The sequence below is a fragment of the Cotesia glomerata genome, linkage group LG10, assembly GCF_020080835.1.
Source record: "Cotesia glomerata isolate CgM1 linkage group LG10, MPM_Cglom_v2.3, whole genome shotgun sequence".
NCBI lineage: Eukaryota > Metazoa > Arthropoda > Insecta > Hymenoptera > Braconidae > Cotesia > Cotesia glomerata.
The window spans coordinates 9,807,813-9,825,274 of NC_058167.1; the positions used below are offsets into that span (position 1 = coordinate 9,807,813).

General features: G+C 27.3%; 1 protein-coding gene across 5 annotated transcripts in view; it reads right to left on the reverse strand.

Moving 5' to 3' along the window:
* Window positions 1-4,159: 4,159 nt before the first annotated feature.
* Window positions 4,160-17,462, reverse strand: part of LOC123272952 (protein gustavus) — a 156,044-nt gene continuing 142,741 nt past the window's right edge. For 2 of the 5 annotated variants that reach the window (XM_044739994.1, XM_044739993.1), the window contains 5 exons: window positions 16,988-17,382; window positions 8,068-8,297; window positions 6,370-6,700; window positions 4,853-5,011; window positions 4,172-4,774 (listed from right to left, as the gene is read on the reverse strand). In XM_044739994.1, the coding sequence (XP_044595929.1) occupies window positions 4,638-4,774; window positions 4,853-5,011; window positions 6,370-6,700; window positions 8,068-8,297; window positions 16,988-17,382 (1,252 nt within the window). In that variant the 3' untranslated portion in view covers window positions 4,172-4,637. Of the gene's footprint in view, window positions 4,775-4,852; window positions 5,012-6,369; window positions 6,701-8,067; window positions 8,298-16,987; window positions 17,383-17,462 lie in introns of all 5 variants that reach the window. The other 3 variants (XM_044739990.1, XM_044739991.1, XM_044739992.1) reach the window with 3 other exon arrangements.

Consider the following 17,462-nt stretch of genomic DNA (forward strand, 5'->3'; position numbering starts at 1 on the left):
TTCAGTGTAATGAAATAAAATCATACAGAAGAATACTTGATCATTAAATTAAAATGTCAAGAGTCGACATAGAAATTAGATTTCCTTTTTATTATTTTGTGATAAGAGAAGCGAGCACTGACTTATTATTATTATTATTATTATTATTATTATTATTATTATTATTATTTAACTCTCGACTGACGGTAAAGATAATACTTCGTTAGTCTTCATCTTCAGTATCAAATTTAATAATATTATATAATTAAGTTTGTTAAGGCAGCATTTAGACAATGTGTTTCTTCATTTGATGAATTTATAGATTTAGAAAACTTTTAATTTAATTTTAGGGAGCTACAAAAAATTTCTTATTGTATTTAGAAGAGAGTTTATTTAAGTCTCAAGTCTTCATTGTCATTTTTAATAATAAAATTTTTTTTTATTTAAATTTTAATTTAAGAAAAAATTAATATTAAATTTGATTTTATAAAATTTGCAATAAAATATTGAAATAATAAAAATTTTATTTATAAAAATAAATTAAAAGATTAAATATTAAAATAAATAAATAATTTAAATTGAATTAAATTTTTTGATCAATTTAAAAAAATTTTTTTTTTATTTAAATTTTAATTTAAGAAAAAATTAATATTAAATTTGATTTTATAAAATTTGCAATAAAATATTGAAATAATTAATTTTATTTATAAAAATAAATTAAAAGATTAAATATTAAAATAAATAAATAATTTAAATTGAATTTAATTTTTTGATCAATTTAAAAAAATTTTTTTTTTATTTAAATTTTAATTTAAGAAAAAATTAATATTAAATTTGATTTTATAAAATTTGCAATAAAATATTGAAATAATTAATTTTATTTATAAAAATAAATTAAAAGATTAAATATTAAAATAAATAAATAATATAAATTTTTTGATAAATTTTAAAATAAAAGTTTAAAATTTTTAAAAATATAAATAATTTAAATTTGATCAATTTTGTAATAAAATATTAAAATGATAAAAATTAATACAAATTTTAAGTATTAAAAAAAAAAAAAAAAAAAATTAATCAATATTTTAAATAAAAAAAAAATCAATAGTTGGATTTAAAAAAATTTCATAATAAAATACTTAAAAAATTAAAATGAATAGAAGTTTTGAATGTTAAAAAAAAAAAAGATAAATAAATTGTTTTATCATTTATTATTTATTATCATTTTTTACAACTTTATAATCATTTTAATCGTTTCTCTTACAATTAACGTGTTGTCCTTTCTATCTTTAAAAAAAAAAAAAAAAAAAAAAAAGAAACATTTCTCACATCAGCCTTAAAAAACAAATTCTATTTTAACGTATCAGATATTACAAAGTCTTAAATTAAACCGACTAATCACTTAATTAAAATAATTGTCACATATAAAAGAAAAATTCACTTAATACAACAAACTAGAAAACTATTAATTAATAATTAATAATATTAATAACTACACTAACACAATATCCATTAAATCTAATAATTTAACCAAGATAATTATTATTAATAATATTTACAACACGTTAACATTAGATTTCTCCGTTTTTAAAACGAACTACCACTCGCCCGATTATAAAATAGTATTATTACAAGACAGTAGTGCTTTATATTTCCATCCAAGTTTGCATATTATATTTTTTAAATAAATTTCTTCTTCAATAACCTTCAATTAATAATAGTCGGTAAATAATAAAAAAATATTATTATTTATCGACTGATTAATTTATTAAATCATAGCTCGTGCTTCCTGTTAAATAATTTCTTCATTATAAATTATTTTATTTATTTGTACATGTACATCGTTCATGTTAATTAATCGTGTCTATTTTTTCAATAATTTTTTTTTTGTTTATTTATTAAATACGCTATTTAAATGTGCTCTGTGTGATGTTTAGGCTTGGCGGTTTAGGTTACTTTGTACCTGAACACTCAGATGAGGATAACTCGAGAAAAAATAATCAATAATATTTATATATATCTTATTTATACATATATAAATGATTATTACATATTATTTATCTCTTAATCGCTCATTTTTAATAAATGAATTCACTTATTATTTAATTACTTTTACTTTGTATCTATACAATCAGTGTGTAATGCACACCCACAATTTTTTAGATTATAATTCTTCAGTTTCTTCTTTCTTTGTTTCATTTATATTTATTTATTTATTTCAGTTATAGTTTGTAAATACAAATTATTTTTTTTTTAGTTTAACAAAAAAAAAAACGGTAGACAATACACGGGTGTGCAATTGTATTTACAGGGACGGGCTACTCTTTGTGAGATCATTTCTTCAAAATGAATGATTTATGACACTGAACAAACACCAAAAATCGATAAATTTTATTTCACAATTTTTTAATCCTATTTTGATTCTAATTAATTCAAAATAATTAAATGTTTTTTTTTTTTTTTTTATTTCTACAATTAATCGAATAATTTATATTCAATTAATATAATCCACAAAAAATAAAATTCATCGATTGTCAGTGATTTAATGAATTATTTCAATTAACGTGAAAAATTTGCCGAAACAAAGTTTAATTTGGAAGACAACCTGTATTGCACAGGATTGTTTTAAATCATACTGTAAAAGTAATTAATTTTTATAAATTATAAAAATAAAAATAATTTTTATTCTAGATTGCCTGTACGGAAAAAAACAAGATGATACTGGTTATAATCTCAGATTATACTGAGTAAAATTTTTTTTTTTAGATAGTAACTAGTATAATCCAGATTATACTGAGTATAATCCAGATTATAATGAGTATAATCTAGATTACAATGAGTATAATCCAGATATCACACAGTATAATCTGAATTTTGCTAGCTACGATCTAAAAAATTTTTTCATCACATATATCACTGAGTATAATCCAGATATCACACAGTATAATCTGGATTTTGCTAGCTACTATCTAAAATTTTTTTTCATCACAGATATCACTGAGTATAATCTGGGTTTTGCTAGCAACTATCTGAAATTTTTTTTTACCACAGATATCACTGAGTATAATCTGGGATGATATCCAGTGTAATCTTGTTCTTTCCATGAAATTTATAATAATTAATTTGACCAAATATTTAAACAAAAAAACAAATTTTTTTATAAAGTTTTATTAAAGCAGCAATCTAGAAATTAATTAAAAAAAAATAATAATTTTTTTTAGTTATAAAAATGAATTTAATTATTAATTTTAATTTTTTCTTAATTACATATACGCATTAAAAAGCTTATGAATTTTCATAAGCTCAAATTACTTTCTTAATTTTTTTTTTTTTGTTTATAGAAAAGCAAATTTTATTTTACTTTATTAATTAACCACAAATTACCACACACTAGCTCAATACAATAACCTTAACTTTAAATTTTATTTATCCTTATCAACTCATTATCATTATTAATTAATTAATAAACCTGTCCCATAACGTGAATACACACCATTAATATAGATTAATCAATTAATCAATATTTAAAGTTACATGCTTAAAAATATATATTGAATTACAGAACTGCTCTTCCCTTCAATTAATAATTAATAATAAAAATAATAATAACCAATTATATATAATAAAAAATAATAATAATAATTAATTAAATAATGAATAATTTTAATAATTCACTATACACACTTGCAATTATTTAGTCCATTATTTATATATTTATATTTATATTTATATATCCATCGTAAACCGCAAAGTCTTAAACTTAAAAATAATTCGCCGAAACAAATCACCCCACAGATAATATTTTATTTAATTATTTATTATTAATAATTAATTATGCCCATTAACGCTGGACTAGACTCTTACCGGTCTTTAAATATATATTTATTTATAAATTTTTATGCACTAGCTAGCGAAGGCGAAAATTCTCTTACGGCTCGACTAAGTCTAGATTTATTACTGGCCAACCGTGAGAATATTTCTTCGTCTCTTCGGCCCTCAATCTTTAATTAATAATTAATAATCAATAATTAAACAAAAAAAAAAAAAAAAAAAAAAAAAGAAATCACACTTAATTTATCACGTAAAATTATTTTTAAATGATTAATAATTTTTGAGATATTTAAATTAACAATTAATAAAAAAAATCTGAGACGAGAAATTGAACATCAATAATATAAAAATGATAACAAACAATTACCTAACAATTTAATATTATTATAATTAATTTATTTATTAATCGCCAGTTTACCGTTAACGACATGGTAATATAAGCTTATACACATATTACTTTTTTAATTAATTAATAAATTGAGAGATTAGAGACGCACTGCTGCTATTGAGAGTTTTAGGTAATAATTATTTATTCCGTGGATAAATATATGAGACGCTTGGTCGCTGGGCAGTGGAACTCCTGGAGGATCTCCCGGAGCGTCCTGGTGGGTATTGTTGCAACGATGCGGTTCGATAGCAGTCGAAATGATAAAATTATTTTTATCTTTATTATTAGAGAAGACAACATTGTTATCTGGCTCGTTGGCAATTGCTTGTGCTTCTGCTTCTGATTTTGGTGGTTTCGTTAGAGCTCCAGAGATTCGGTTGGATGACGGGCTCGTTTGGCTGGTTCGTGTGGCTAAATCAACATCTGCTTCTGCTTCTGTTGGTTACCTCCTGTCGCGGTACAGGAGATAAGTTTTCATAGCTTGCGGGAGATTCAGCTCTTGGATCTTCTCCAGACGGTGCTTGCCCACACGCTGCCTGATCACTCGTCGGCACAGGTCCATTAGCGGCAATGGCTCGGCTGTAATTTCAAGTTTTTTGTTTATTTAATTTTTCTTTAATAATTCAGAAACGGTTTGTTAGATTGGGTGGTACTCACGATCTAGACCGCCGATGTACTTCATTGTGATCTCACAGTGACCCCATACTGCTGAGACTATCGGGTGGAGCTTGCGACCCTTTAAATTACGAAATGCTACTCCTAGATACTGACCGTCCACAACGAAGGCTAGGGTTCCTTCGTCCATGTCTAAGACAACTGTAAAAATAATTAATTATTTTAGTTTTTTTAAATTATTTTTTTTTTTTTGGAATTCAAAATTTTTTTTTTCAAACTTTGACTTAGAAATTTATTTTTTTTTTTTTTAACAAAATTTAAAGAGTGTGTATTAGGGTGGCCCAAAAAAACCGACTATTTTTTTTTTTTTTTTTTTTAGTCTCGAGTGAAAAAATGTTAGTTTTTGATGTTTTAAGAAGTCACTCCAAATTTTTCAAAATTTCAAAAATCGAATTTTTTTTTTTAAACTTTTTTTCTCGTTACAGTATAATTTTATAGACTAAAAAAAAATAAGTTTCTGAAAATTTCAGTTCAAAATTTAAATTTTGAAAGGTCGCTCATAATTTTTTTCAATTTATTAGTGCATTAGTTTAGATTTTTTCGAGCGACCTTTTACTATTCAAATTAAAATTCCATACATTTTTTTTTTTTTATTTAGTACAATAATCGATAAAAATACATCACGAGATCAACTAAAAATCAAGCACAATATAGAAAAAATAATTTTTTTAATTTAATAATTTTATTTAATCAAATTCCAAGTGTGGGTTCGAATCCCAAGCTGGTTCTAGAAACCAGCTTGGTTGAGATTTGACGTTTGCCGCGTAGGTTGAGATTTTTACAAACCAAAAAAACCCCACCGTACCACTCCCAACAGTTGAAGTCGGCGATATGACTAATTAAAGAAAAAAAAAAAATTATGAGGGACCTTTCAAAATTTTAATTTTGAACTGAAACTTTCAGAAACTTATTTTTTTTTTGTCTATAAAATTATACCGTAACGAGAAAAAAAATTAAAAAAAAAAAAAATTCGATTTTTGAAATTAAAAAAAATTTGGAGCGACCTCTTAAAAATTTTTTTTTCAGCTGTCCTTTGGAGAGGGCTCTTAAAACATCAAAAACTAACATTTTTTCACTGGAGACAAAAAAAAAAAAAAATAGTCGGTTTTTCTGGCCCCCCTAGTGTGTATGTTGAATTTATAAAAAATTTGTAAGTATCAATTTTATTAATGATTTTTAAATTAATGTTATAAATTTTATAATTATTTATTTTTAATATTTTCAAAATTTAATATTAATGAAATAATTTAAATTTTTATCTAATTTTCATCCATAATTTTTTTTTATATTAAATTTAAAAAACTAGAGATTGAATTAAAAAAAAAAAAAGAATTTTAATAATTAAATTTTTTAAATATTTATAAATCAGAATTTAAAAAAAATTGATTAATTTAAAAAATTTTAAATATTTGATCTTTATAAAAATGAATTTTATAAAATGACGATAAAAAATTTTGATTTTGATTTTTAAAAGAAGAGTAATAAAAAAGAAGACCTACCCAGAAATTTGTCTGGAACAACAAAAGTTTCATCGGGCTTGAGCAGCGAGGGATATACTTCACCCTGTGAGTTTTTAGAATCATGATATAATCTATTTCTAGTGAGGTCCCAACCCCAACTGAGCGCGTTGTTGCCGACTAGGCTCTGGTATCCTACGCTGTGTAGCGGCGCATCGGCAGTCGCGACACCCACCACCGCGTGAGTGCCTCGTTGTCTCGTACTCCAGTGGACCTCCCAGACGTGCATCCCTTTCGTGTATCCTACCTTCCCTCGTATGCAGTCTGTGCTTTGGGCAACTGGGTGTCGATGGAACGTCAATTTGTCGTCATCCTGAAAAATCACATATTAGTATCATTCAAAATTAAACAATAAATAATAATAATAATAATAACTAACAGCCTTGCAGTCACTATGTGATTGCAGTGATTTGTGAACTATAAATAAATAAAATTTTGCTTGATCAAATAATGACTTTTGTTAAATTGCACTGTACTTTTTTAACTATTGACATTTTTAAAGATATAAGCTCATCCCGATGTTACACTGATCAAGACCTTTCATTTGAGCATCCACATGCATTTTTAATATATTTTTCATATATTCATATATATAATATATATAAATATATGAAAAATTGATGTGGGTACTCAAATGAAAGGTCTTGATGAGTGTAACATCGGGATGAGCTTATATTTTTAATAATGTCATTAGTTTATAAGATATTTGTTAAAATGCCCTGTACTTTCGTAACTATTGATATTTTTAAAGATATAAGATCATCCCGATGTTACACTCATCAAGACCTTTCATTTGAGTACCCACATGCATTTTGATATATTTTTCATATATACATATATATAATATACATAAATATATGAAAAATTAATGTGGGTACTTAAACGAAAGGTCTCGATAAGTGTAATGTCGGGATGAGCTTATATCTTTAAAAATGTCAATGGTTCACAAGATATTTGTTAAAATGCCCTGTACTTTCTTAACTATTGACATTTTTAAAGATATAAGCTCATCCCGATGTTACACTCATCAAGACCTTTCATTTGAGTACCCACATGCATTGTGATATATTTTTCATATATACATGTATATAAATATATGAAAAATTGATGTGGGTACTCAAACGAAAGGTCTCGATAAGTGTAATGTCGGGATGAGCTTATATCTTTAAAAATGTCAATGGTTCACAAGATATTTGTTAAAATGCCCTGTACTTTCTTAACTATTGACATTTTTAAAGATATAAGATCATCCCGATGTTACACTCATCAAGAGTTTTCATTTAAGTACCCACATGCATTGTGATATATTTTTCATATATTTATATGTATAATATATATAAATATATGAAAAAATGATGTGGGTACTTAAATGAAAGGTCTCGATGAATGTAATCTCGGGGTGAGCTTATATCTTTAAAATTGTCAATAGTTCACAAGATACAAGGTCATTTCTTAATTATGTATCTAGAGAGAGCATTTTCAAATTCAGCCTCAATAATTATCATAATAAATTGACTATCAGTGAGAATGATATGAAATTTTGAAAAGGCTCCAATTCAAATCAAGATATTTGCACCGTGACTAAATTTAACCATAAAAACCCATTTTATTATAAACATTCATTGGCCACAAAATTTTGCTTATTCTCTTAATAATATAGATAAAAATAATAATAATTACTTTGACAAATATATTGAGACTTCTATCCTCTCCGTTCCATCCATGATGAATTTGTGTGTCTTTGCTTGCTGGAGGCATATCAAGTAAGACATCGAGTCTAGTAGGTCGGGAAAAATCTTGAGCTATCTCTCGTGGTACCACGGGCTTGTACGCTACTGCACCACCGCCCCCGATACCGACGCCGCCGCCTGTACCGGCTCCACTTTCCCGCGTCACGCTCTTCACGCCGCCTGAAATTCATAAATCATAATATTAATATCATTACAGTAATAACAGCCATTGTTTGCATAAATTACAATTATTCTGAAACTACCAAACAGTACCAAATTTATTACTATGTACTAATTGTCATTTAATATTGATAAATATCCCGAAAAATTTGGCTAATTAATGTCACAGTTAACTCTGCTCGTAAAAAACTTTACTTGGGATGCTTTCGAGCTTTTTAAAACTTCATAGCTTATAAACTGATTGACCTAAAAAAATTCTACTTCGTATTGATCAAAAGCTTGAGCTTTTAGGTACAATTTTCATTTTATATCAATCGACTTTCTGCCAATGTTTCCAAGTTACAGAATTTTAAAGTCAGCTGCTTTTTGATTTCAACAATAACTTTATTTTCCGAGTTTTACTTTTATCATTTATATTTTCCAAGATAATTAGCCAAACAAATAAATCTTGATCTCATTAGAAAGACCGTATTTTCTTCTAAAGATGACATAGCATATTGATATACTTTCCGTGAATAGTTTCCGAGATAAAAAACTTTAAAGCAACTTCCTTTTCTAAATTCCCGAAGAATGTTAGATAATACTGAATTTTACTTTCAACCTTTTAAAATTCATATCTTTCAAAGTAGTTGACCTAGAACATTCTTTCTGATTTTCTTCGAAAGCTTGAACTTTCAGCTTCAATTTTCATTTTCTATTGACTTATTTTCCGTCAATAGTTTTCGAGTTACAGAATAAAAAAGTCATCTGCATTTTGATACTACCAATAATTTAATTTTCCGAGCTTTATTGTGATACTTTATATCTTCCAAAACAATTGTCCAAAAAATAAAATCTAGGTCTTATCAGAAAGATCAGATCTTCCGCTATAATTTTCATTTTATATGTACCCATTTTCCTCCAACAGCTTTCGAAATAAAGTGTAAAGAACATTTAAAAATAATGAATCTCCTTCATTTTATTTTAATATACTTTTCGTAAATAATCTCCAAATTATCAAGATTTAAAAGTATCTTAGTGATACTTATAATAAGACCAAAGACCACAAACATCTTCCGACGAATTATTTATTACATTATGAATTATAAAAGTGAGAAACTCTTTTGAACAGAAGCTTTAAAATAATAGTTGTTTATTAAAATAACAAGTGCAATTACTAATTTCTCTTTCATTCTTGAGTTGTTCGTTTGTAGAGCCCTGCGGAGAACGGGTCCGGTTCACATTTACCCCCAGCGACCCCAGAAGCTATTATACTTTTTTCTTGTTATAAAGTTACTCACTGAGTTACTCAGTTACTCACTTACTGGCTGAAACAATACTAAAACCTACAATTATATCCTTCATTTTAATTAGCTTAATTAATTCTTGGCATTACTTTTGTACTTTTAATTCAACCGTTTAAATGCATCATCTGAGTACACCTTTATTGTTATTATCATTATTACTACTATCACTATTATACTCTTTTCTTCTACGGTAAATTAAAACCCTCAATTATAACCATGCATACCAAGTAGCTTGCTCTAATAACAACCATCTCCAAATTAATCACCCCAAAGGATCGATAACTTTGAAATGTTCTTTATCTTTTAAAATGAAAATTGTAGCGGAAGATCTGATCTTTCCAATAAGACCAAGGTTTTATTTTTTGGACAGTTATCTTGAAAGATATAAATTAAGGCAGTATTACACGGTGAGAAATTTCTGTAGAAATTTACTATGCATACATAATAAGACTGAACCTTAATGACTCAATTCAAAATATTACCATAAAAATTTAAGAATATCATATTGTACCAATCAATATTTACTAGGGACCATAGTAAATTTGACCATGCAACTGTTACATAAACATATATAAAAAATTTTCGTAAACTGACAGAACAAAAACTGTTAGTGTGCTTAAAACTTTTCATTATAGTTCCATAGTAAAATTTCTGTTGCTCAGTCGACAATAAAAATTTATAAAAAAGTTTCACATTTAGTCACGTGTACTCGGTTTAAATTTAAAATTGTGACTATGAAATTTTCAAATGTCCCATAGTAAACGTATGCGCGTCAGTCGCGACGCGCGCTCTTTCATTTTTTCGTACTGCTTTATTTTGTCAACATAAGTGTACAGACGCTATCAGTAGTGGTTAACGGTGTTATGAAAATTGCAATAAACATTAAGTTTTGAATAAATATTAGTTTATAAATCCATCAACACATGAATAGTTAATGAAAATTTGTAAGATTCATAAATAATAAAATATTTAATAATTTACCGTGAAAAATTAAAATGAAAACAAACATTTGATGGTTAACCTGCAACCGACACTTCTAATAATAATAAAAAATAATTTAAAAGTTATATATTGTGTTTATAATTATTCATAATAAAATTAACTGCCAAAATAAATCCTACGTTCATTGTTAAAAATGAAAAAAAAAATAAAAACTATATTTTAAAAAATATTTTTAAAATTATTGCAAACAAAAAATCTTGTTTGGTTTAATATTTTTTGATTGCTAAAAACATTTTTACTCTAAAATTTTTTATTTTTTACAAACGTTTTCTTATTTTTTTTGCTATAGTACATTCGGAAATTTAAATTATTGCATATTTCATTTTACTATGGTACATTTCAATTTCTACCATTTACTATGTCTGATTTCATTTGTTTCGGAAATTACTATGGGCCATTGTAAAATTTTATTCTGAGTCAATAAGGTTCACTAGTAATATGCACCATTGTAATATCTAAAATCCATGCAGAATAAAAAATAATGGAAATTTCTCACCGTGTACTGTTACCACAAGAGTCAAATCCCAAAACCTAACCTTATTTGATTAACGTAGTAGATTTCCCTATACAAAATCACATTGGAGAAAGAGAAACAGAGATAAATTTTGAATGTTTTTTATTAATAAATATTCTCATATGCTTGGAAACCATACTGATTGTTATTAAATATGTTCTAGACGTTATTTTCTCTCGTTGTCTTAATTTTTATAAGAATCTGAACGTCCAGTTTTGTGAAATAAAATAAAGTCTTTGATTTTCCATAAGGATCAATGGTAAAGGCAAAAATATGTGAATATTAATATCTTTTTTTCAGGACTTGCCAGGCTTCCAAAAATTTTACTGCTTTATTATGATATTATAAAGTACCAATATGCCAAATTTCATTAAATTCTGAACGTCAATTCTAAAACCGGTAGCACTACCTTAAAGTTTTTTATCGGAAACTATTCAAGGAAAGTATATCAATATACTATGTTGTTTTTAGAAAAAAATACGGTCTTTCTAATGAGATCAAGATTCATTTTTTTAGTCAATTATCTTGGAAGATATAAATGATAACAGTAAAACTCGGAAAATGAAGTTATTGTTGAAATCAAAAAGGAGCTGATTTTAAAAGACTAACTCGGAAACTATTGACGGAAAGTCGATTAGTATGAAATGAAAATTGTAGCGGAAGATCTGATCTTTCTGATTAGACCGAGATTTCATTTTTTGGACAGTTATCTTGGAAGATAAAAATTATCTAAGTAAAACTCGGAAAATGAAATTATTGGTAGAATCAAAATGCAGATGAGTTTTTAATTCTGTAACTCGGAAACTATTGACGGAAAATATGTCAATAGAAAATGAAAATTGTAGCTGAAAGTTCAAGCTTTTGAAGGAAACTATAAATAATTTTCTAGGTCAACAACTTTAAAAGATATGAATTTTAAAAGGTTGAAAGTAAAATTCAGTATTATCTAAGATTCTTCGGAAATTTAGAAAAGGAAGTTGCTTTAAAGTTTTTTATCTTGGAAACTATTCAAGGAAAGTATATCAATATCCAATATCATTTTTAAAAAAAAATACGGTCTTTCTAATAAGATCAAGATTTATTTTTTTGGTCAATTATCTTGGAAAATATAAATGATAACAGTAAAACTCGGAAAATGAAGTTATTGTTGAAATTAAAAAGGAGCTGATTTTAAAAGACTAACTCGGAAATTATTGACGGAAAGTCGATTAGTATGAAATGAAAATTGTAGCGGAAGATCTGATCTTACTGATAAGACCAAGATTTCATTTTTTGGACAGTTATCTTGGAAGATAAAAATTATCTAAGTAAAACTCGGAAAATGAAATTATTGGTAGAATCAAAATGCAGATGACTTTTTAATTCTGTAACTCGGAAACTATTGACGGAAAATATGTCAATAGAAAATGAAAATTGTAGCTGAAAGTTCAAGCTTTTGAAGGAAACTATAAATAATTTCCAGGTCAACTACTTTGGAAGGTATGAATTTTAAAAGTTTGAAAGTAAAATTCGGCATTATCTAACATTCTTCGGAAATTTAGAAAAGGAAGTTGCTTTAAAGTTTTTTATCTCGGAAACTATTCAAGGAAAGTATATCAATATAGTATGTTGTTTTGAGAAGAAAATACGGTCTTCCTAATGAGATCAAGATTTATTTTTTTGGCCAATTATCTTGAAAAATAAAATGATAAAAGTAAAACTCGGAAAATGAAGTTATTGTTGAAATAAAAAAGCAGCTGACTTTATAATTCTGTAACTCGGAAACTATTGACGGAAAGTTGGTTGATATAAAATGAAAATTGTAGCTGAAAGCTCAAGCTTTTGATCAATACGAAGTAGAATTTTTTAGGTCAATCAGTTTATAAGCTATGAAGTTTTAAAGCTTGAAAGCATCCCGAGTGAAGCTCAATGGAAGCGGAGTTGATTGTGACGTAAATTAAATGAAAAATGTTTAATTCAAAAATGAATGATGGGTTATTTTTGAGTCTGTAAGGAAAGCGGACGCCGGGAAAAACTTGAGGATCAGGATGAGGACACGGGGATAATACGTAGGATGGATCGTAAATTTATCTCGATAGCGGGAGTTGAGCTGCGGAGCGAGCCGTTGGACAGATTAATGAAATGCCATAAATCGATTTTTATTGTCTGGAAGAGGCAAAATGGGTGCCGGGGGACGAAGGGAGGAGGATAGCTTTGTGCTTTGGCTGAGCTTTCTCCAGCAGCTCAATGCCTCCCTCATTTTTCTTTCCCGAGTCGACTATTTTATTTTTGGGTCTTTTTATGCTTTTCCTTTTGCTGATCCCTCATCCTCCCTCGACCCAAAGCTCGTACACGTTTGCAAAGAACCTTATAGTAAGCTTCACTATTTTTCGGGACGCTGCTGCCCGTGGCTCGCCCATCACCGACATAAAATGGTGTGATGTAGTTTATTGTACGAAAATGCACAGAAATAAAGATAAAATATATATTATATATATATATCCAGAGAAAATATGAGAATTTCTTGGACGACAGAATAGTACGTCATAAATAAATTTGATTTACTTTCAGGAGTGTTCAAGTTTTTTTTATAAAACTAAGTTCATTTTTTAAAAAAACCAAATTTTTATTCTAAATATTGAGATTTGGGCCGACAGAAAGGAAAATTTCTTGACTGGAGAACAAAATTCTTGGCTCAAGAAAATTTTTAGGTGCCTGAAGGAAGACCGAAGCTGTGTTGGCCGAAGTAAAAATTTTTCTTGAAATTCAATTCTTGGTGGACGTAATTTTTTCTTAATTCAAATTGTCATAAATACTTGATACAATAAATTTTTATATTTGATCAAGATTTTTAGATACTTTAGGGAAGCAGCGCCATCTAATTCAGCTGAGAAAAAAATTTTCTCACCTTGAGAAAATTTTTCTCTTGAATATTTGATACCCATTTTATTTTAGCGTGCAATTATACATATTGAATGAAAAAAAATGATGAAATATTATTTGATTTTCCCATTTGACATGTTAATCAATAAAAATATTAATGAAAATTTACTTCTATCTTTATATTTAATTTTTTGGAGCAAGAGAGAAATTTTCTCAAAACAACAAGATTTTCTTGACTTTAATAAATTTTCTTGGATCAAGATACGTATTTCTTAAAGCAAAAGAATTGATTTTGTTGAAATAAGTGAAATTTCTTGTGTCAAAAAAAAATTTGTTTTTCGCTCCAGAAAATAATTAAGAAGAAAAAAATTTTCTTGGCTCAAGTAAACTTTATCTTCTGTGTTTGAAAATTTTTTTTATCTTCAATATTTAACCAAAAATTTTGAGTTTCAATTTTATTAAAAAGAACCGTTTAAGTTATCTTTTGAATTAGGGATAATATCTTCGACTTTTGACCTCGAATTCTGACTAAAGTATCAAAGATATGATGAATTTGATAAGGACCTTTTTTTTTTATAAAGAATTGAATTTTCCATAAAAAAAAATCGACGTTCTAATTAGCAAATTGCCTAACTCCACTTTAAAGAATCTTCCATTTGTACGAAAAAACAATTAGTTCAAAATTTATTATCACTTTAAAAAATAATTTAATATCTAATAGAGGTATAATATTTTGGTTTGGATCATTCAAAAAATTTATAATTAGACTATTGCTACATGGAAATGTTAAAAAATTTCTCTCTATAAAATAAGGAGTTAGACCAATTGCTAATAAGACCGTCGATATATCTTATTATTTTTTTTATCTTCAATATTTAATCCAAAATTTTGAGTTTTAATTTTATTAAAAAGAAACGGTCTAGTTATCTTTTGGATTAGGAGTGACATTTTCGACTTTAGACCTCGAATTCTGACTAAAGTACGAGAGATACGAATTTGATAAAAATTTTTTTTTTTGTAGAAAATTTAATTTTCTTTAAAAATTGTCTCTTATTATTTTTTTGTATCTTCAATATTTAACTCACAATTTAAATTGCGAGCTTTTTTTTAATTTATATTGTAGTGTTTGTATTGCTGAAATCAATTACACGGATAGTTATTTTCAAGAGCAATCTCAACAGCGCCATTAAAGTGAAATAAAAAAAAATTCATTAAACTCAGTGAGATAAATCGTGGGACGTGTATAAAACTCTTTTGTCAAAAAAAGCGCGAGCGGAAATAGAATGGAGGAAGAAGAATAATGTAACGCAATCTAATGTACTGTAAGATAAAGTAAAGAGTTAGAGTGGGTGGAGGCGAACTGAGAGAAGGAAGAGGAACAAGAGAGAGAGGATAGTTTAAGGAAGGGGTTTTAAAGATCTTAGATGGCCTAGTTGATTTAGACCAAAGTTCTGTATCCGAGTACGAGTATACTGTAACTGATACTGTACTGAGTAGTTACCAAACTTGTATTTTAGTCCCCGTGGGAGCCAGACCTTGACCTCACAACATATTTATACTAATCTCAACAAACTATTGATTAAGTTTTAAACTCTCGCTGTAGTATGCTTACACTGTTAAAAATTTGCGGAGTGGAGGATTTTTATTGATTTAATCCCTCTAAAGTAAACTTTACTAGAATTTTATTTATATTATTAATAAAAAAAATAATTGTTATTTGTTTAAAAATTACAGAATACGTATTTAGAAATTTTTTTTAAATAAAATAAATTTTTTACTTAAATTAATGATACAAATAAATTTTAATATTAAAAAAAAATTGCATCAATAATTTTTTTTATTTTTACAAGTAGAAAATTTTTTTAATAAATTATCTCTATAATTATTTATTTATTATTAAATTAAAAAAATTGCCGTGTAAAAGTTAATTTAAGGAATGTTCATAATTTATTATTTTTTATATTGGGATTTTTATCAAAATTTGACTTAAAATTTTTAAAATAAAATTTTTCGAAAAATATAATCAATATATGGGTGATTCTCTGTAAGGAAGTTTTAAATCTGTACAAAATTGTCTGACAAAATTATTTTTGATTTTATTAGAAAAAAAATTAACAAGGGCTACAAAACTATCAGCTTAATCATAATAAATAAACAGCCGATTTAATTTTTGCTTTCTCGATATTTGTGTATCTTTTGCCATATAACATCACAGGGGACTGTTTTTTTTTTTTTTTTATCAAATTGAGAAAAATCAAGCAAACTATTTCAATGCATTCAACCTTTCAAGTTCTCAATGAATGTTTACATTAATTAGAATAATATTAAGACTTATGGATCCAATTTTATAAATAAATTATAAATAAAAATAGTTGCCAGGGGACTGAGTTTTGAAGTGGTCCAGACACATATTTCCAGCACAAACGGTGCTTTGACACTAAATAAAATGGCGATAAAGTGCTAACAGCCCTATGGTTATTAACTCAAGGCTAGTTAGGTCCTTATAAACCTTACAAAAGGTAAAATAACACGCTGGATTTTTTTTTGGCTTTGAACTTCTGGCAGGGGACTGTTCTTAAAGTGCCTGGGACAAACTTTGATTTGATGAATTTAATGAAACAAATTAATTTTCGGTACTTTTTATTGAAGAAGATTGTTAGTTAACTAATTAAGTTTATAAACATTATGGACCAAATTATATATTATTGACGAATAACTTAAAATTTAATCTTAAAGTTTTAATTTTGGGAATGGGACAGCCCAGGGGACTGTTATTTCGGTGGTTTACGAATTTATAGCAAAAAAACCAAAATTTATTTCATTTTAGTTTTCAATGCTCCAAATAGAAATGTTTTTTTACTTTTGTAATAAATTTTTTTCAGTAACAAAATAACAATTTTTCTTATAAAAAAAATGCCTGGGACAGCAAAAAACATCCTTACAGAAAATCAGCCACATAAAAAATTAAATTTTAGATTTTTAAAAGTGTATTGCTCGGTATAAATTTAATTTATAAATGAAATTACCTGATAACTTTTGGCCCATGGTCATGCCCCTATGGTGGGCGCGATAGTGTGGGTGGTGCCGATGATGGTGATGAGAATGACGGACCTCACCGCAGCCCGCCGATAGTTTGTGTCGATAGTTTCTCCCGGAACCCTGGTGATGGTGTCCAACAGACAGAGGTACTCCACCTTCTTGAGCAGCCCCCCGTCTGGGGCTTCCCGCGCTTCCTACGGTACGAACGCTACCAACTCCCCCGACACCCGCTCCGACGTAGTTCGCTCTTTGCGGAGCTAACACGCCTAGGTCTCCCACCAGTCCGTTTACGTTGGTACCTCCGGTCGCTCCGCTCGTCGGAACGGTCCCCCCGGGTCCGGGGCGACTCCCGCCACCGTTCACGCAATGAGCTGCTTTGTACCTGGAAACACAAAATAACACCCTCGTTAATCACATTGTTCATCATTAATCATTATATTAACAAGAAAAAAAAAATAATTA